General features: G+C 50.0%; 1 protein-coding gene across 1 annotated transcript in view; it reads left to right on the forward strand.

Annotated features, from left to right (window-relative positions):
* IQCH (IQ motif containing H) overlaps positions 1 to 21,164 on the forward strand; it is a 136,344-nt gene that overhangs the window by 59,553 nt on the left and 55,627 nt on the right. Inside the window, exons 8-9 of the mRNA XM_045285794.1 lie at positions 6,897 to 7,017; positions 14,467 to 14,753. Coding sequence (XP_045141729.1) covers positions 6,897 to 7,017; positions 14,467 to 14,753 — 408 coding nt within the window. The remainder of the gene's footprint in view (positions 1 to 6,896; positions 7,018 to 14,466; positions 14,754 to 21,164) is intronic.

Below are 21,164 nucleotides of genomic sequence, written 5' to 3' on the forward strand. Positions count from 1 at the left end.
TCCATGTGGGCTTTGTTGCTTCTGAGCTAGATGGCCGCTTGTTTACCTTCAAGCTTTTAAGACCCCAGACGCTATATCTTTTGATAGCCGGGCCACAGCTGTCTTCGGTGAAGTGACAGATTGGGCTCGAACTGCCAACCTTTCCAGTTAGCAGTCATTCACTTAAAGAGATGACACTTTATCTTTAAAAAAAAAGCCCACAGTGGTGAAATGGTTCTTTTGAACACAGCAAAACAGCCTTTCTAAATTCACCACCAGAGTGGGAACCCTTCCCCTCCCTCCATCTCTGTGCTGCTAGCCAATTCAACACCGAGTGCTGCCCTCAGAAAAGGGCAGCGGGGTGGTGGGGAGTGCTTTCCCAGGAGTCAGAAGGAGGCCGTCTTTGCATCTCTCTCAGTGGGTGACTGTACAAGCTCCCATCTTCCCCTGGTTCCAGAGGCATCTGTCCTGGAGAGCCCCAGGTGCCCCTTTCAATGCGACAATCTGGCCTATTCTTTCAAGTCATTGTCTTGCCCTTTAACTACAAGCCACTCCCCTGTCCTCAGTGAGGAAAATCGGAAGGCTCTAGAAAGTAGAGCCACCTTGGTTTTCTCTTATGAATGCCATCAAACGATGTCTGGGGAGGACGACCCAAGAAGTTATTTTACTTACCCCTGCAAACTTTGCCAAAAATCAAGCATGCTTTTCGGCAGGACTGATTCTGAGCGCATTCTCATTTGTATTTCTTCCTGCTCCTCTGGACCCTCCCCAGTCTAGGTGTACACACATGGGCTTGGCATTTACTTGGTTGGGAAAAGGAGCTCTCTGGGGCTTGATGTAGCTCCAGTCATGGACGGTAGTATTAAATTGGATATGCTAGAAGCTTCCCCTGAGAGAGCCTGAATTTCCTTTAGTCAAATACCTCTTCCCTCAAATTTATACTTTTTTGGATAGAAAACGAGAAAGAGAGAGAGGGAACTGAACAGCCAGGCCCAGGCTGGATAGACTAGGGCCTCCGGGATGCGTGGGTCAGCCTGGCAGAGGCTGTCTCTCTGCCTTCTGCCGGTACCTTGGAACCTCTTCCAAGGTCATGCTATTGTTGGTGGGCCCTGACGGGTAAATGTGGGCACTGGACAAAGAGTGAACAGGCCTGTGCTGGGGGTGGGGGGCAGGACTGAAGCTTCTCTTGGTCAGGCATTGGGCTGGGGCTGCGAACCTCACAAAGGTCAACAGCCAAGGTGCTATCCTAATGGAATGAGTATCTGGAATTCTGGATTTTGCCCAAACATTAAATCTAATTTTGAACACTTGTTTTATGGTTTACTCTTTATATATATTTTTCTTCCCCCATCGCAGAACTCATCAGCTCTAAATGATCTGCTTTATGAGTTCCAACTTCTTAATATCAACCACTGAAAGACATTTCCTAAGGAGGAATTTCGCAAGTTTGTAAGACAGAAAGGATTGCACCCCAGTGGCACGCTGATAGCAGATATCTCTCTCTCTCTCTCTCTCTCTCTCACACACACACACACACACACACACGCACGCACGCACGCACGCACACACGCATTCACGCACGCACGCACACACACTCACACCTTGGGAGGAAAGGCAAGGGAGAGAGAAAGCAGCAAGCTAGCCAGTGGTTCTGCCTTCAATAACCGTATTTGGGGAAATGGCCCAGTCTCAGAAGCTGACGGCCCAGTAAGTAATCTTACACAAGCCTCTTCATTCTTGGCGCCCAATTTCCCATGTGCTCGTCAACCTCAGCGTCGCTGTAAGGACCAGATGAAATACTGATTGTGAGCCTGCTGTGTGTGACTAGAGACGATATGTAACAAATACTGCCCCAAGGACTGGCATGAATGCAGGGGTGGGTTCCAGCGTGGGTTTATGACTATGTGTGTGTGTGTGTGTGTGTGTGTGTGTGTGTACGTGTGGGTGCATTTGAACTGGACAGAAAACCTGACTAGCTACAGATTTTTCCCTTTTCTGCCTTAAAGTTATAATTATCTTCTTAAGAAAACCCAGGGCCATCGAGTCAGTTCCAGCTCATAGCAACGCTATATAGGGTTTGTGAGGCTAAACATCTTTGTGGGAACAGATAGCCTCATCTTTCTCTTGGCGGCTGGTGGATTTGAATCACCAACCTGTGGCTAACGGTTCAATGCTAACTTTGAGCTACGTAAAAGGATCCTCTCTGGAGGATAGTCTCCTCCCAGATCTGAGCCCACGCATCTGTCATGGGTGACACTTGGCAGCCACTGGGACCCTGCTGCTTCTAAGAGAAGCAGCTCCCACCTACAGCTCTGCCCTAACCTCCCAGTTTATCAGCAACTACCGAGTGACCACCAAAAATGGGCCTGAAAATGGAGCCCTTACACAAGAATGTCACTTTGCTTCGCTTACACTCGTGAACTGCCAGCCCCGTTGTCTTTGGGATGGGTGGGATCAAGGGACAAGTGAGGAGCCCCAGGGCAGAATGAATCTACTTGATGGCAGTGAGTTTATTTGATTGGTTGCTTGGTTGGTTGGTATGCGACAACGATGTAGCAGTCTTCTCCCACACAGACTTTAATTGAACAACAAGCTGCCATCAAGTTGATTCTGATACATAGTGACCCTAGAGGGCAGGGGAGAATAGCTTCTGAGGCTTTCTGAGACTGCAACTCTATGGGAGTGGAAAGCCTCGGCCTTCTCCCTAGGCCACTTATGGGACACTTCTGCTCGGGCCCAGGAGTTACAATCAGCTCAATGGCATAAACCAAGACGGACCATTCTCTCTCCACGGTGCTCAGCCCGCTCCTGGTCTAACCCTTTTATGCCCCGTGATAGATTCTCAATCTACAGAGAAGAACTGAACGGCCAGCGTCATTCCATCACTGTTCCTCTCCAGGGGTCCCAAGCGACCTCTGCACACGTGAGCATCAGGTGTCGCACATCACCCCACCTGCACCTTGAGCATGTGCGCCCCATGATGGGACGCGATGCGCCCCCGATTCCCGCAGCAGGCTTTCCTTCAGGAGGGGCACCCCTTGCTGTGGCTCTGTGCACAGGAAACGCGCAGGGGCCATGGCAGTGACAAGCTGGCAGAGGGTCACCAGGAGCAGCCCCAGGAGGTGATTCTTCGTCCTCACATACATTGCCTGTTGCATCTGAGGGGACACTTCAGAAATGCCACCTCATCCATCTCCTCAGTGCCCCGCAGAGGTAGGGAGTCACATGAACTCTGCCCAGAGAGCTCTTCAGCGGCCATCGCTACCCTCCCCGCGTGGCCCTGCCACGGTCCGTGGGCAGCAGGCCCGTCACTTTAGCTGTGAGACACAGGGCCCTGCCTCATCACCATCATGATAATTTCCATAAACCGCTAGTCCTCCCTGTGCCAGCTACCCCAAAGCCACCAACCCGGCCACCAAGGCGCCCCGATGGGGGAGCAGAGAGGGTTTCCTGGGGGTGGTGTGACCAGCATGAGCTCATAACGCGTCGGAGGAATCAGGAGGGGGTGGGGAGGGGCAGAAAGGAAGACAGTGGGAGGAGCCGGAGCAGAGACGTTCGGGCGGTGCTGGGAGCTGAGGGGCCGTCCAAGTCCGAGGCCAGGGCCCTGTGCTTTGTGCCGCGTTGTGCCGAGGAGTCTGAACGCAGTCCTCAATGACCGGGGTGTCCCTTCCAGATTTAGGTCACAAGGCGCTTCCCTTCAAAGCTTCCTCTTGGTCCCCATTCAACAAACACATCAACACCATGCCTCCCCTGCCCCTCCCCGCCCTGGCCAGCAGCAAGGGAAAGGTTCTGGAAGGGTGGGTGAACGAAAGCGTGATCCTTTCTTGGCACTGCATCCGGACACTACACACCGGGTGTTTGCCTTGCCTCCCAAACGCAGACTCGCTGCCGTCCTGCCAATCAGACGCCCGGCTACCCCGTGAGACAAAGCCGAACCTTCGGTTTCCAAGAATGCGCATCATTACAGGGGCAGAAAGCCTCATCTTGCTCCTGAAGGGCAGCTGGTGGCTTCAATCTGCTGACCTTGTGGTTGGCAAGCAACCCCTCTGCCACCAGGGCTCTTTTCAGTGACCCAGTGCCACCATATCAAAATACCCCACAGAGGGTGCCTTTTACGAAGAGAAATTGATTTCCTCACTGCTCAGGTGGCTAAAGTGCACAGGGGGATCTCCGCGGGCTGTTCCTTCTCGGGTAGTTTCTGGTGGCTGCCGGCAGGGCCATCCTTAGCTAATTCTAGCCGCAGCTCCGCTGTGAGTCTCTCTCACTGTCTTGGTTCCCTATTTTCTAAGGTACCACTCCCACGCAAAGGGGGTTAGGATCCACCCGACTCTGTGGGCCTCATTCACACACAAAAACACATCACAGGAAGACTCTCTCTCTTCCCAAGCAGTCACATTCATAGCCACGGGGATGTTGGTCGTTAGTTGATTCCACTAGTGCTCCCTTGGGCTTTCTTGGCTGTATTGGCTGCAGTCTTTTTTCTTTGTTTTCTGGGGGTGGGGTGGGGGGTTCAGTCTTTATTGTGAGTTGGGTAAAGTTTCAGAGCAGATCATAATCTTTACGTTCAACATTGTGTTTCAAGTCACCCATTTCAGTCCCGACCATCACTTGCCCCATGTCCTCCCTGTTTCCTGTTTCCATGCCAACTCCTTTCCTGGCTCTCTGAACCTGGTCCTTGGGTCACTGCCGCCCTTTGATCTTGAACAGTTATTCTAACGGGGTGTGTGCACGCGCTGTCCCAGACCTGAAGGGTGACTAAAGTTCACAGTCTTCACGTTCTCCCCTATCGCCATGTGACCAGCAACCCTGGTCTCTTCCATGACGTTGAGTTCTGTTCCACATTTGTCTCCCACTCCATCCGGGACATGCTCCCGAGATCCTTCCCAGAGCAGGTGGGCGTGGCTAGCATCTTAACAGAAACAGATTGCCAGGCCTTTTCTTCCGTGCTATCTACGGGTGGCTTCAAACTGCCAACTAAGACCATGCTTCAGTGTCCCAGCTTTGGGCCACTTCACGAAGCAGGGACGAGTGGTGGTCTTCCTAAGAGCTCAGTGGCTTGAACAGAAACACGTATAAAGCAAAAAGAAAGAGGGGTCAGGATGACAGGACCGGAAGGAGGAACACTGGGGGGGGGGCCTGGGTTGGTGCAGCTGCTCCTGCAGGGCTTTGGCTGGCAGCCGGTTGGTCTCAGTAAAGACCAGAACACATGGTGCAGGGGGCAGGATGTGAAGGTCTTTGTGAGGCCCATTGCTCTGACGGCCCTTCTCCTGGCCACTTCAGCATGGTGCCCCGAAGCTCCCTGCCAGAGCCAGCTTCCCCGGCCCTTCCTAGTAGACATCTCCCTCGGGTGCAGCAGGTCGTCAGGAACAAGAATGGGCCAAGGTGCTCCCTCTCTTGCTCATGGTGTGTTTGGGTTTGTGATATTTGTGATATTTTGTATGTCAAGCATTGGCTCAGCGAAGCGAGGAGACTCTCCCACCAGGATGGTCTGCCTGTCTCAAAAATTGTTCCGATACGTAGACCAGCCTAGAGCCAACTCCCAGTTCTCTGTCTTGGAGTGAGGACGCAAGGGGGAAGAGGGATGGAATAGAAGATGGAGGAACCTGGAAACCAATGGACCTGAGTCAAAGATTCTATTCGATGCCCCCCCCCCACTCCTCGCCATGCTTTTGAGGGCCCTCCAAATTATTCTGAAGCTGCCCTGTCACCCAAAGCAAGGCTAAATCCTTCCTGTCCTGTGCTACATAGTTTATATTTAAATACCGCCCATCAAATCGGTTTGCAGCCACGGTCCCAACCAACCCCACTTCTGGCAGAAATAAAATCCAAAGTAGCTTCTATTTAAATATAAACATATATATATATTTGTATGTGTGTGTACATATATATTCACAGTCTAAGAGGGAAGAGCATTGTAACGTAAAACTAAAATAAATAAATAAGCCAAACTCACTGCCATCGAGTTGATGCTGATGCATAGTGGGCCCCTTTAACTTAGGACGTTTAAAAAAATGTGGGAAAAGCTGAGTGTACAACTGACGATCTGCACTGTAACCCTTCACCCAACTCACAATCAAAAGCTTATTTTTTAAAGATTGTCCTGCTAAACCCAGGCTTTTTATGTCAAAAGCCAGAGGGGTACCAACTGTTTGCATTTGGACAAGGGGCTCCGTAGTGATTGCACTTCTTGGCCAACACAGCTCATCGAGGCGGTGGGACTTGAGCCTAGTGGGGAGCCATCAGGCAGATTGAGGCTGGCCCTGCTCTTCCAACCTGCCCAGTCTGAGCTCCCCTCTTCACGGCTGCAGCCCATCATGGAGAGCGTCGAGAATGCCAGGCTCACCACCGAGTGGAAGAGAGCACACAAAGATGAGAGGACTTCGAAAAGCTCATGGAAAAATCCCATTATTTTTTCACCCTCTTTTTCCCCATGTTTCTTGAAGCCCCCTCGCACCTTGGCCAACTCCCTGGTTTCTCCCAGAGTCAGTCTTGTTAGAGCCATAGGTTAAGAAAATGTTCAGCTCTGAAAGGGGCAAGGCTCACGGTGGTTAACCCTAGATTTTACACACAGGGAAACTGAGTCCCGCAGTAGGGGCGCCACACATCCTAAGGGTACTCAGCTGGTGACAGGCTACTGTGGGCCTAAAACCAGGCTCTTCTGACTCCCAGGCAGTCGGTGCCTTTCAGAGACAACAGTGGCCATGAGCAGCCATGGTTTCAGGGGCCAAATCACTTGGAAATAGGAAAACAGAAATGGCTGGGCAAATAGAGGAATGTTTCAAAATGGCTTTCTGACTCTGGGTAAACAGTAACCACATTTTTTTTGCCTGTTGGAGGCCTGGTTTTTAATCACTCCACAAGCAGTTTTCATTTCTGGAGTAAAATTGCTTGTGGTTCTATTTAATTTGTTTCTGCAGGAGCCAGCGTTGGCGAGGATCTCCGAGGAGCTGGCGGGCATGTTAGCACAGCACGCTCAGCCAGTCAATGGGAACCGGTTCCCGACGTGGGGGGCATTCCTCCAAACGTTTCTCCGTCAAGGTAAGAAAGACTGTCAAGTTTCTGTTGAGGATGTTGGCTCTCATGTCACCCTGAAGTCAAGTTCTGGGTCAACGTAGGGCCGGTGGCAATACCTTGCCTTCCCGGGACTGGTTTAGAAGGAGTGCTCCCAAGGGCAGGCTCTTTGCTTTTTCAGCTTTGTCTCCACATCTCTCTTGCACCCAGCCTCTAACACAAATCAGAAGTGGCTGTGCCGAGCATCAAGTGCCTCCCACCTCTCTTCCTTCCATTTTCTCTTTCTTCTCTCCTCGCTCTCTCTCGCTCTCTTTTTTCCTTTTCTCTTGCCCTGCAGACTTCTCCTGAGAGGTAGGCTTTGGATTCGGATGCCCTTGGTCTGGATCTCACCCATGACCTTGAACAAGGTTCTTCAACCCTCAGCAGCTCAATTTCCTGCCCACCTACTCCCTGGATTGTTAGGAGGAGTCGGTGAAATACAGAAATGAACAGTGCTTCCATCATGAAGCCTGACGTAAACGGAGTCTTCACTGCATGTCAATTGCCCCACCCTGGTCCAGAACAGCAGAATGCTCTTAGCTCCTCTTAGATCCCACCCGCTGCCCTCCAGTAGATTCCGTTTCAGAGCAACCTCACAGGACAGTGTAGAACTGCCCCTTGGGGCTTCTGAGACTTTATACCTCGACGGGAGCAGACAGCCTTGCCTTTCGCCCTGGACAGTCTAACGGGTTCAACTTGCAGTTGGCATCCCATCTTGTAGCCCACTTCCGCCAGCACACCCCGGCTCCCGGCAGCCCCTGCGGGGCAGAAACGGGGCTGCTCCACCAGGAGCCTGGTTGTCATCCTCAAGGAAGCAGGCCACCAGGACTTTCTTCTGTGGTACTGCTGGGTGGGCTCAAACCATCAACCTTCAAGGTCGTCGTCGTGGAGTGCAAGCCCAGCCCACATCCTTTTTCCTGTTTTAAGTGGAAGCTCCCACAGCAACTCAGGTTCCCATCTGACGTTTCCTGCACCAACTGTTCATTGGCGTCCGTGACGATTTTCACCAAGAGCCCACATTCTCTTGAACTGGGGCCGATTGCTTCATTTCCTGTGCTCTCCTCTCCCTGCCCTCTTGCCTTCTGTGCTGTATAGTCCGTGTTGGCCTTTTGGCCTGGCCCTGTGGTCGGCAGGCAGACCTTCTCCATGAGGGCCATCTGCAGGCCAGACAGTAACCGCCGCCTCCATTCCCCTCAACGTGATCATCTGACCCCAGGAGGTCGGGGAATGAGGGACTAGAGGATGTGGATGAGGCTTATCTCCCCTGGACGAGGTTGCTGGGAGTGTGCTGCGCGGGCACACGGACACAGTGCCCCGTCTCTCACCAGAAGGCTACAGCCGAAAGCGGACAGTCTGACCTGCTGACCCACATAAACCATAAGAAGAAGGGAGTAGGAGAGATCCCAGGAGTTATCTGTCCACACTAGTCCCTGCTGGTCAGAACACCACAGTGCACGAGTCTGCTGACTCACTCAAGGGTGCCCAGCCCAAACCCACTGCTGTCAAATCCATTCTGACTCCAAGCCACGCTCTGGGAGGGAGTAGACTCGGCCCCAGAGGACATCCAAGGCTGTAAGTCAGGACAGAGCAGACCGTCTCTGCCTTCTTGTGTGACGTGGCTGGAGGGCGCCACCTGTCAATCTCTCTGTGAGCCGTCCAGCACTAACCACGACGCTCCTGTGTCAGTCCGGGTAGACAAGAGAGACAAATTCATGGAGACTCGTGTGAAGAAGAAAGAGGTTTATGTACAAGCGCAATTGAATATTGAGAAAATGCCCCAGCCTAGTCATGATCAAGTCCATTGTCCAATATTAGCCTATATGTCTGATAGCAATCAATAAAATCCTCTTCAGATTCATGAAACGCATGCAATGACACTGAATATAGGAGGATCACAGGTCAGTGGGTGGGAAGTCTTGTGGTTCCAGTGGTGTTGTAAGCATCTCAGCACTAGTGGGGGTCTCCATGTGGCTCTTCCAGTTCCCAGAGCAGGGTCTATCAGCATAGTGCCATGTGTCTTGTCAGTAGAGCATCTCTCAGGGAGTGAGTATTGAGTCTTGTCAGTGAAGAGTTTTCAAGGGAGTGAGCTGAGAGAGAGAGAGACTCCTATCTCCAAAGAGGAAATGCAGGAGTTCCCAGAATCCTCAGGGAAAGGCCATACCCACACAGAGGCCTCATTGGCTCTGACCCGATTGACAGACTAGACTCCACCCCTTCACTCTTAATCCTCTCAAGGTCCCAAATTGACACCAGATTCTGTAACTCCCACAGCCAGCAAGGTTCCCTTCAAGTAAGGTCACAGGAAGGTAAACAAAATCAAACCACTGCCACTGAGTTGATTCCAACCCTGTATGGAGCTGCCGAGGCTGTAAGCTTCATCCAGAAGCAGCCAGCCTCCCATTCTACCACAGAGAGAATGGTGGTTTTGAACTGCCAACCTTTCTGTTAGCAGGCCAACATTTACCCGATAGAACTAGTAGGGGTCCGACTCACTCTCTGCCATCAAGTCAATGCTGGCTCATGGAGACCTCCCGTGGGTTTCCAGTCTGGAACTGTTTACAGGAGTAGAAAGTCCAGTCTTTCTAATGAGGAGCTGCTGGTGGTTTTGAACTGCCGACCATTCAGATCACAGTCCAATTCGTAACCACTGCACATCAGGGCTCCTACCTAGGGGTCCTTAGAGGAAGGTGAAACTCAGAACCCAAACTCTGCCATTGCGTTGATGCCAACCATAGTGACCCTAGGGTAGAACTGCCCCTGTGAGTTTCCCAGAATGCTAACGCTTTACAGGAGTAGAGAGCCTGTCTCTCTCTCCCATGAGGCAGCCGGTGGTTTCGAACTGCCCATGTTGGGGTTAGTAGCCCAGTGCATAACCGCTTAAGTACCCAGGGTTCTTAGAGGAAGGTAAAGAGAAGGGTAAAGGAGTCCAATTCTACGTGGGCAAATTTAGGAACGAGGATATAGTTGGCTTTTTTAAAGATGAGAGGGAGATGCAATTACCACCTCTGGGATTAGATTTGATAACAATAAGAGTCTGGGGTGAGGGCCTGTCGGGTGACGGCAGTCACGGCGGCAGCGCCACAGGGAGACGGCTATCAGACAGTGCTTATTATTTGCCAAACTCTCTCCTAAGCACACCTCCCATGAGCGAGCGACCCCTCCAACAATCTTCTGAGGCGGGTGCCATCACCGTCCTCCTGCAGAGGAGGAAGCTGGAGTCAGAGGAGCAGTACCTCACCCCAATCACTCTGTGAATAGTGGCAGGGCCTCGGGAGTCCTGGCAGGGCCAGAGGGTATAATGAGCAGGGCCTTGTCAGGGTACGGGGCTCCCCAGCCCTCGAACGGGTCCTCTGGAGCGACTTTGCATTGTGGAAAATAAGTCAGACAGCGAGGCACTGAGACGCCTCGTCCTGTGTCAGGACTGAGAGAGTGAACGTGTCGTCCAATGGGTATACATAGTGGGGCTGACAGCTCCTTCAGAAGGCACGCACATCGTACAGATAACATATTGCATAGTCCATGGGTAATATCATAAGCAGGTAACATAATAAACCAGCAATGAGGTGAGTCGTCCTCCTGACCTAGTGCTAGTTGACCTTGAACAGACCCCTGAGCCCTCTCCAGGGGGTTGCTACATTTTCTAGTGGGTTCCCCTATAGAACCTGGTTGCACTTATCTAGCGACAACCCCAGAGATAGTGAATAGCCAGACACAGGAATGATTCCTCTTTTAAGGTGTCTCGTTTGTGACTGCTCCTTTATGGGGGGTTATTGGAGGAGCCATGTCCAGTCATGAGAATGTGTATTAAGATTTATTTATATCTCATAACTGTGAGGGTCTTCCCCACCACAGTCCGCTTTGCAGACTTGTAACTATGAGCATAGAGGATTTAGCTGTGTTACATTCTCCTCCAGTCTCTAGTTCAGCCCAGGGCCTGGGACAGGACAGCTGGAGTAGCCGCTGGGCAGTGCTGGCGAGGAGGGGCAGGACTGGGCAGTGGGGTGAGGAGATTTAGACCAAACGGCTTGCTCATGGGCTCTTTCAACAAGGGGTTGGAGAGCCAGCTGTCTCACAAGAAAGTTGAAAAGGAATTCTTGGCTGAGAAGAGTGTTGTACTTTGTGACCTCGTGAGCTCAGCTTGCAAATTAAGTGACAGTGACCCAAACAACAAACCAACCCTGAAAGGAAGAGTCAACCCCACGAATAAACGGAAAATACACAACAACCAAACAAACTCAACCCCAATGACCCGACGCCAGAGTGGAGCCGCCCCTGTGCCTCCCGGGCCGGCGTCTCTCCTGCATCGCACAGCCTGACCTCCCTCCTGTGGAGCAGCTGGTGAGGTGGAACCACGGACTGTGCGGTGAAGACACTTAGAGTAAAAATCAGTCAAACGGAGGAGGGGACAGATTTTTTTTTCTTCAGCTAGGAGGAGATTATAAAGATCCTGCAGGACCGGGTGTTAGGAAGTTTCTAGATCTCCCAGGATCAGCCTGCAAAGCCTTCCTCTAAAATCCCTATTTTGATGTGAGCTTTATAGCTCAGAAAGTGCATCCCCAGCCACTGTCTCACCTGAGCTCCACTGCCACCAGCCAAGGCCTCAGCGTTGCCCGCTGCTCGTCCTAGGTCATGGGTGCCGGCCCTGTTTAAGCAAGCCTTATGGACTCCATTTGACAGATGAAGACATTAGGCTCAGAGGGGGCCAAGTCACACAACAAGTAGGTGGTGAATGGGAACCCAAAGTTAGAGCCGACAATCCCAGTGTGTCTCAAAAATACAACTCTTCAAATCAGTGTTTGCAAACTTTCTGTGTGGCCCTAAGCCCTGCACGTACAGCAGGTCTTCATAAGTGTTTAGTGAATGTGTGGAGACATACGCCAGGCTTCCAGACCACCGTACTCCACGGCTTCCACTAGGGCCTGTTTGTGATTCCATTTCTGCAACTCCCAAGGGCACTTTGGGCCCTAAAAGGTGCTTGCAGATTGATGGACGAAGTTCGTGAGAAAACTCCATCACCTTTTACGGTAATCCCATCTTCCCATGAACGTTTTGGAGCCTCCTCATATTGTCGTAGGATTATATCAAAGGCAATATATTTTTCCAAAGGAGGGATTCTTTTTTTTTTTTAAGGAAAAAATCAGCAGTCAAAAGACTCTGGTCATGATCCTCACAATCGAAACGTCTTTAAATGAAATAACGTCTCTGAAGGCACCTTGGGAATGGTAAAGGCTAATGTGGGGCGCTGTCCGTCAGAGCATGTGGGTTTTGTTGGGTGTGCCAGCCAGTCAATGCCACTCACTGTGGCCCTGTCTTCCAGAGCCCTGGTGGCATAGTTCATTCTGTGTTGGGTTACTGACGGCAAGGTCAGCCCTTCAAACACACCAGCTGTCAGCTTCTGTAGAAGATGTATTCCCCCGGAAGCCCTCACAGCGGTTCTCAACCTGGGGGTCGAACGGCCCTTTCACAGGGGTCGCCTGATTCATCACAGTAGCAAAAGGACAGTGATGAAGTAGCAACGAAAATAATTTTCTGGTGGGGGGCGGGGGGGTTGGCCACCACACGAGGAGCTCTATGAAAGGGTCTCGGCATGAGGAAGGTGGAGAAGCACTGCTCTCGAGGGTCTGCACGAGTTCGAATCAACTCAGTGACCATGGGCTGAAGATACGACAGTGGAGCCTGGTGGTGCTGTCAGGTAAGTGTTGGGAGGCTAACTGCAAAGTCAGGAGTTCAAACCCATCAGGCACCCCAGTCTTGTGTCTCATAAACATTGACAGCCTCAGAAACTACAGAGTTGGGGTGAACTTGATGGCAGTGGGGTGGGGGTATTCCAGAACAGAACAGCCTGCAGGGTTTTCTTTACAAGAGCAGAGAGCCAGGTCTTGTCTCCCATGGAGCTTCGATTGGTGGGTTCAAGCGGCTGGCTTTTCCGTTAAAAGCCGAGCACTTTACCACTGCGCCACCAACTCCTTTCCTGAGTATACAAAAACCAAGCCAGCGACAGAGGGCAGAACCGAACTGCTCCTGTGGGTTTCTGAGATGGAAGCTCTTTACAAGAGTAGAAAGCTTCATCTTTCTCCCTGGGAGCACCAGGTGGTTTCGAACTCCTGACACTGCAATTAGCCGCCCAACACATATGCACTAGGCTACCAGGGATCCTGTTTCAAACCATAGGTAACAGCTAAACCTATAAAACTAACAGAATCAGATTCTTTTTGTGTTGTAGTTCCCTTGCTAAATCCCCAATAACTAGTATTTAAATATAATACACACAAGTGGATCTCACTTGGAGGAAGCAAAGGAAAAATAAAAGCACATCTGGAGCCAACCAAATAGAGACATTCGGAATTGGAAGTGCACTCTCCCAAATTCATCTATTTTTCCTTCCAAAATCCAGCTCCCACCGGATTGCTAAGACATTTAAGTATCTTTCATATAAAGTAACAGACAACGTCGTGGCAGAATTGCTAACGCCGAAGATCTAACCACACTTGCCCTTTCAAGCCTGCGATTTAACATCAGTGGGCAAAGGTCACCCCCACCCAACCAGCAAATTTGTGGGATATGGGTCAAGTTTATCTTAATACAGTCAAGGCCCAGGGTCTACCTTGCCTAGGGAACACTTAGTTGCTGTTACATCTAAATCAACCCTCTCTTCACAAAAAAAGTGGGTTTTTAAACCTTTTGTATAAAGAGCCTATACCCGAGCTGGGGTCATGATTGCCCTGGACACTTGGGGTTTTCCAAGCAAAGAGTAGGGGTTCTGGTGGCCCCGTGGATTAGGTGCGGGCCTGTTGACCGCAAGCTTGGGGACAAAGCATGAACTGAATTATGAAGATCTCCTTATCAATGAGGAGGAAGCACAGTTGTTCTCCCAGCTCTGTTTTTTTCTCTTTTAAAAAGTTTCATAATCATTCTCTATAGGAGTCCTCTGCCTGCCAGCAGATGAGTGTTTTCTTGTGTTCGATAAAAACTCAAGCCTGTCCCACCTTGAAACGTAGTGAGGCTGAGCAGAAAGGGCTTGGGCAGTTAATTGCCCCAGGAGGGATTTACACATAATCCTCAAGTTCATCATTTATGTAATGAATGGTCGTAAACTTGATACTCCTTATGTTGTCTTCCTAATAGATGCAATGCTATTATCTGTTGATACTTGCTAACATACCAAGCACTGAGCGTCACCATAATCCAGTGAGATCGATTTTATTATTATTATTTTTTTATGCCCAGTTTAAAGTTGAAGAAAAGCAAGTTCAGGGAAAAAGAGAAAAAAAGGAGTTCAGGGAATTTCTTGGCCATTGCCTCTTAAAGCATGAGAGATTCCAGAGTCTGAGCCCAATCCAACTGCCAAGGCCCGGATGAGTTCTTGCCTCCTGCTCTAAATGGGCCAAGTCCGCAGAACCTTACCTTTCACCTGCCGCTCCGTGTTCTTCCTGCCAGGCGGTGTGATGGAAGCATTCCCGCCTGCAGACAGCATCACCAACCTGACGGTGGACATGCTGATCGAACCCAACGGCCACATCCGGATGCTGTCAACGGGGGACCAGCTGCACGCGGACGGCCCCTTGATCTCCTCGGGCACCACCTTGCCGCAGACCTCGGTCGACCCCCAGGCCCTGCATTCTCTGTGCCTCCGGATCGGGAAGGCCTGCAGAAAGAGAGACGTGGTTGGCTACTTCTCTATCGACCTGGTGACTTTTATTGATCCAAGCACCCTGGAGCAGCAGGTAAGAGTCAGACAGGTGCAGACCCCCTCCCCCTACGGCAGGGAATACAATGGGGGCTTTTGAAACCCACTGCTGGCTGCTCACAGGAGCTGGCTCTGGAAATTCAGCATTTACTGGGTCTGTGCCAAGCTGCAAATGGGAGTTCAGGGTCATTTTGTGGAACCGCACATCCCACATGACTGTCAGCTTGGCCCCCAGTGCTGCACATCAAGACTGTGCTGGGTCTCATCACAAGACGGTTTGCTGCCACACGGGGATTGAGCCTGTCTCACGCCCGCTCTTAAAGAGAAAACCAGTCTCTAGAAAGGAGGGTTTCCGTTCCTTTTCTTATTCACTAGCAACTCAGACTGTCTTTTAAAAAAGATGATGGGAAAATATTTCAGAAATAAAATTAGCATCATGATCATCATGTGCCCCCAACCCAGCTGAAAAAATAAAATGGCGCCAACACCCAGCCCAGTCCCAGGTACGTACGCCTTCCCTTCTCCTCCCAGACAGCCATGGCCGCCCCGGGGGTGGATTCCTTCCCTCTCTGCGCTCTCACTGCCCACATGTGTCCAGAAGTAAGCAGCCTTCCGTCTTTGTCCTCATTCGACAGCTTGCTCTTATTCTGTCGATGGGACCTTTGTGCGACTCCTTGTGTGCACCTGTGTGGCTCTCATACGGTAGTTCTCAGCCTTCCTAATGCCAAGCGCGACCCTTTCAGACAGGTCCTCGTGTGGTGGTGACCCCCAACGATAACGTTATTTTCATTGCTACTTCATCACTGTCATTTTGCTTCTGTGATGAATCAGGGGACCCCTGTGAAAGAGTCGTTCGACCGCCAAAGGGGTCATGACCCACAGGTTGAGAACCACTGCTCTGATAGATACTATTCTGGATAAATAATGCTTTTCCTTTTTTGTTTGGGTACTTTAGAAAATCCACTAAACTTCTCAGGACTCAGTATGTCCAGTTGCTCCTGTCCTCCTGGTGGGTGACCAGCCTTTGGTCTGTATGGTGAAGTCAGCCCCTGCCCTCCCTCCCTCCCTCTCCTCTGGCCGTCCAGCATTTTACGTCTACTTTCAAAGGTCTGTGCTCCCTGTGGTGGGGCTCACGGCTCTCCATTCCAGTCCGATTGCTTGGGGCCGTTTCCAGCTCGTGCACTAACCCTTCTCCATTTGCGTCCCCTTGCCCTCCATTGCGTTTCTTCCCTCTCAGCCTTGCACATTGAGAAGGGAAAGGACAACAAGAAGGGCACTTGGAAACCTATCTCAGTGGGGGCAAGGGGGGCGGCGGCACCCCCACCCCTGGTGAAGGAGCTAGGTGTCAGAGACATCTGTTGTGAGAAGAAAAGATTAAATCTGTGGTCCTCGCTCGAGGCAAGAGCGAGGATGGAACTGGGGGCACAACTGGAGTTCTGACTCACTTAAATTCAATCTAGGGAGAATTGCACACAGCAGGGAGAGGGGTCTTCTCCCCCCGGGGGGTTAGCACCTTTCAGCTGCCAGGAAAAAAGCCCTGCCCTTCACTTGGCTGGCCCCCGTCAGCCTCACCAGCCTTGTCTTGCTCCCTCAAATCTTCTCTGTCCTCCAACCACGCAGATGTCTCAGTCCCTCGTGGTCATCAGGCAGCATTGCCGAAAGACTCTTGCCTCTTCTTTTTGTACCTCGTTAACCTCCTTCCCATCCGTCACATGCCAGCTCACGCCACACTTTCTCAGAGAAGCCTTTCCTGACCTTCCTGGTTCAGGCTCCTGTTCAAGTGTCACCAGGTACCTTGCTCTCTCCCACGTTACCAGTGATCCAACTGCAGTGTTAAACTTACCGACATGAGTGTCTAATTGATGTCTGTCTCCTGCTCGACACCTTACCCTCCCCGATGAGACAGTCCATCTCCCTCTCTGCTCCGTAGTATATTCTTACTGCTGATCTCAGAGCCTGGCAGCAACCATTTGCTGAAAGAAAGACTGGATGACCATTCGAGGTGTTCTAACACGTTGGACAGTGTTGTTCAGGCCATGAGAAAAGGGGCGCAGGCATTTGTCGCATGAATGGGATGTTGTTATTGGTCTTAGGGGTTGTGAAGGGGGTTCGGCTCATAGCAACCCTGCACAAAGAATGATACCCTGGGGGCCTTCACCATCCTCACCCTCATTGTTATGTTAGGGCTGTGTTAATCGACCTCACCGGGGGTCTTCCTCACACCGCCTTTCCGCTTTGCCAACCAGATGTGCTTTTGCAGGGGCTTGTCTCTGCTAACAACTAACACGTCCAAAGTCAGTGAGACGAAGTGCCGCCACCCTTGCCTCCACGAGCATTCTGTTTGTGGCTCTGCCAGGACAGATGGCTTGGCTCTTGGGCCGCCCACTGTGTTCAGGACTCTTCACAAGACTGTACTTCAAATGCACCAGTTCTCCAGTCCTCCTTCGCCACTCGCCCACTTTCACACGTGTAGGGGCCGGGGAATACAATGGCTTGGGTCCGGTACAACTTAGTCTTCAAAGCGACGTCCTGGCTCTTCCACATTTTACAGAAGGCGTTGTGCAGTAGACCTACCTAATGTAATATTTAATTTGATTTCTTGACTGCTGCGTCCATGAGCACTGGGTGTGGATACAAGCAAAATGGAACCCGTACTCACTTCAGTCTTTCCTCCGTTGGTCATGATGCTATCTATCGGTCCAGCTGTGAGGATTTCCGTTTTCTTGACATTTAATTGTAATACGTATTTAAGGCTGCAGTCTTTGATCTTTATCAGCAAGATTGTATCACCTGCACATCACAGATGGTTAATAAACTTGATTCCCATCCTGATGTAGAATTCTTCTTCTTGTCCAGTTTCTCAGACTATTTGCTCAGCAGACAGACTGCATCATTATGGAGAAAGGGTACAACTCTGGTGCACACCTTTCCTGGTTTTAAACCACGCACCCTGTTCTGTTAGTCCCTGTACAGGCTCTGCCGGAGTACAATGAAGCGTTGGGAATTCCTAGTCTTCTCAATGTTAGGGTCCACACAATGGGATGCTTTTGCACAGTCACTAAAACACAAGTGAATGGAATAAATATTAACCCACGATTCTCTATTTTTTATTTTTTATCATATGAAGACTTCTTCCAAGTTAGGGCTTGCGTATACGGTCATGTGTGGTACAGTTCAAATACTGTCTGAAGTTCTCAATGAGTGCCTCAAAGGGTGTTTCTATACCAGCAAGGGAAGTTGTATTTGCTCCCTGTGTACAATAGCTTATTTTTCCAAAATCACTGGCATATTCTCCAGCTACTTCATAAATAATATCATGTCAAGAAAAAAAAGCAAGAACCCCCTTCCTTTCCTTTCTAATTGCCATATGTTGTGGTACCAATGAAGAGACACACATAGGAAAGGAAGTATTGCTAATAAATTCATGCATGTTCGAGTTTGTTCCAAACAAAGCATGGGGATGTAATCTCATTTGGGGGATGGGCCCTTGGTTATGTTAGTGAGGCAAGATGAATGTAGCACAGGTCTTGAATAAATCTCCTGTGATATATAAAAGATGTTCAACCAGCAGGAAATGGAGGTGGGGAGGAGGGAGATGGCAAGCCCCTTGGGGTTGCCCGGGAACAGAAGCTACAGAGAGAAAAGGACTTATCTCTCTAGTGGATAGTCTTCCTCTAGCATAAGATGTCCCGCTTTTGGTGGGACAGTCCTGATTTTTAACAATTTTTCCCATGTTCCGCAGCGTTTTTAAAAAGTCCCGATTTTTGGAAAGAATGCACGACAAGCTAGGGTATACGGTTTTCGGCTGCCATGTGGCTATTTTGCCAGGATATGAGTTTTATCGATGGTGCCCCGTTTTACCAATGTTAAAATCTGGTCACTTTACTCTAGCACCAGCACCTTTAGCTTTCGCCTCCTAACTTGTGACAAAATAAATGTGTTTGTTAAAGCTCCCTCCCCACCACCAAAAACCACCACCACAACATGGACTTTATGTCAGTCAGCCGAGAAATCTTGATAGATTTTCTTGAAGGACCCACGAGTTCATTGGGGTGATTTTTTATTTTTAATTGCATTGGTGAGAAAAAGGCCAGGGAAGTGGTGCTCAGTGACACTTTTTCCCCTCACCACAAGATGCCTGCTCCTTTTTTGGGAAGTAGAAAAGGTAGCAAGTGCTGTCCTATGGGAATGTCACTGGGAAATCATACCCCATCCACCATACAGCACGGGCTCCTTTATGTTCTCAAAACTCAAAGGACATTTAAAAGGAACCCAATGTGAATTCTTCCAGGATACCAAAGTTGCCATTGTGATGTGTTGTCAAATGAGGAACCGAAATTCTTTTGGAGGGGGGGGGGTTAGAATGCTGGCAGCGTCCACTGCCTTTGGAAGGGCAGAGACCGAGATGAAGGGATGCCACGGCCTTCACAACAAGACCTTCCCAGGTGGACATTTTCGTTTCAAGGATTTGTTTCTGTGGACAATGAATAAGGAAGCCCGGAGGAGAACTGATGCAGTGGCATTATGGTGTGCGTGAAGACTGTTGAAGTCGCCTGGGCTACTCAATGAACAGACAATCCGCCTTGGAGGATCCTCCAAGCCAGGAGATGCTCCAGGAGGATTCTCCAAGTCAGGAGGATGCTCCGAGCCAGGATGCTCCAAGCCAGGATGCTCCAAGCCAGGAGGATGCTCCGAGCCAGGAGGATGCTCCGAGCCAGGATGCTCCTTAGAAGTGAGGCTGGTGAGGCTGCATGTTGTGTGCTTTGGACACTTTATCAGCGGAAACCAGCACTTCAAAAAGGACATCCCGCTCAGTAGAGAGTCAGTGAAAAAGAGGCAGCGGTTGTCATGGTGACTGCTACAGTGGACACACACACAGCAATTGTGAGGGTGGTGCCGGCCATAGGGCTCACAGGGACCCTGAAGTCAGAACTGACTAGATGGCACCTAACAGCACCAACATGATTTTGTGCCAATCTTTGTTGGTTTTTTACCCTTGTATTATCTCAGGCTTATAGAGCAACAGGTTTTAGAAAAATAAAATTCTCTCTTGTTTTACTTACTACTTGATTACTAGCAATGATGAACACCTTTGCATATGTTTTGTGGCCATTTATAAATCTTGTTTTAAATGCCTGATCATAACTCTTGCCCCTTTTAAAACTGGGTTACAATTCAAATGTTGGTATGTAGAAGTTCTTTATGTGTAAGTAACTCTAACCTTTTTCCTGTAGTACGTATTACCAAGATCTTCCCTCATATTGTTATTTGTGACTTTTGCCCCTTTTTACATCACATTTCTCTATCATAAAATCATTATTTATTCCTTTGTAATTGATAGGAGACCTGGCAACATAGTGGTTATGCAATGGGCTGCTAACTGCAAGGTCAGCAGTTTGAAACCACCAGTTGCTCTGAGTGAGAAAGGAGGCTTTCTACTGCTGTAAAGAGTTTGAGCAGTGGTTCTCCACCTTCCTCATGCCGCGACCCTTTCATACAGTTCCTCAAGTTGTGGTGACCCCGAGCTGTAAAATTATCTTTGCTGCTACTTCATCACTGTCCTTTTGCTGCTGTGATGAATTGGGCAACCCCTGTGAAAGGCTCGTCCGACCCCCAAAGGGGTTGCGTCCCACAGGCTGAGAACAGCTGAGTTAGAGTCTGGGAAACCCCCAGGAGCAGTTCTACCCTGTCCTATGGGGTCGCTATGAGTCGGGATCGACTCGATGGGAATGAGGTTTAGTTGAGAGGTACTATTTTATGGAAAGGTGTTTAAAGAGTACACCAGTGTCTTGTTGCTCATCACCTTTCCACCCATGAAACTCGCTGTTGTTAGGTCCAATCAAGTTGGTTCTGACCCAAAGCGACCCGATGCACAACAGAGTGACGCACGGCCTGATCCTGCGCCGTCCTCACAATCGTACTAAGCACGGTGTCCTTCTCCAGAGACACCGCTTTCCTGACAGCACGTCCAAAGTGCATGGGACTTTCCACCCGTCAATGACGGCTGAAAGCAAACATCATTCTAATGGCGATGGCTTTCATTAGTCGGCAAATCTCCTGCAAAGAAGAATTTGTCGTTTTCTTCTTTTCCATCTTTCATTTCTGAGTAGACTCATCAATATGTATGTATCCATGTGGCTGGCTACGGATTCAGGACGTTCTTGTCCATGGGTGATCTCTGGATGGTTCCATAAGGTTGATATTCAGGTGGCAGGTCCTTCAGGAGGGTGGCCCCTGTGTTCTTTTGTCATATCCTCGTTATTTTTAATCATTTTCTTACTTTATGTACATTAAGATGTTCCAGTTTCATCTTATAGTTTCCTGATCCCAGCCCTCAGATCAGCCATTCCTCCAAGGAGTCCTGGCTCCTCTTCATGTGGAGGACAGTATTAACAGCTTCTTGTTCTCGTTGCTCCAACCCAGGCGGCCTTGCTTCTGGGCCTTCCCA

The sequence above is a fragment of the Echinops telfairi genome, unplaced genomic scaffold, assembly GCF_000313985.2.
Source record: "Echinops telfairi isolate 266 unplaced genomic scaffold, ASM31398v2 ScPeMD7_7475;HRSCAF=8513, whole genome shotgun sequence".
Classification (NCBI taxonomy): Eukaryota; Metazoa; Chordata; class Mammalia; order Afrosoricida; family Tenrecidae; genus Echinops; species Echinops telfairi.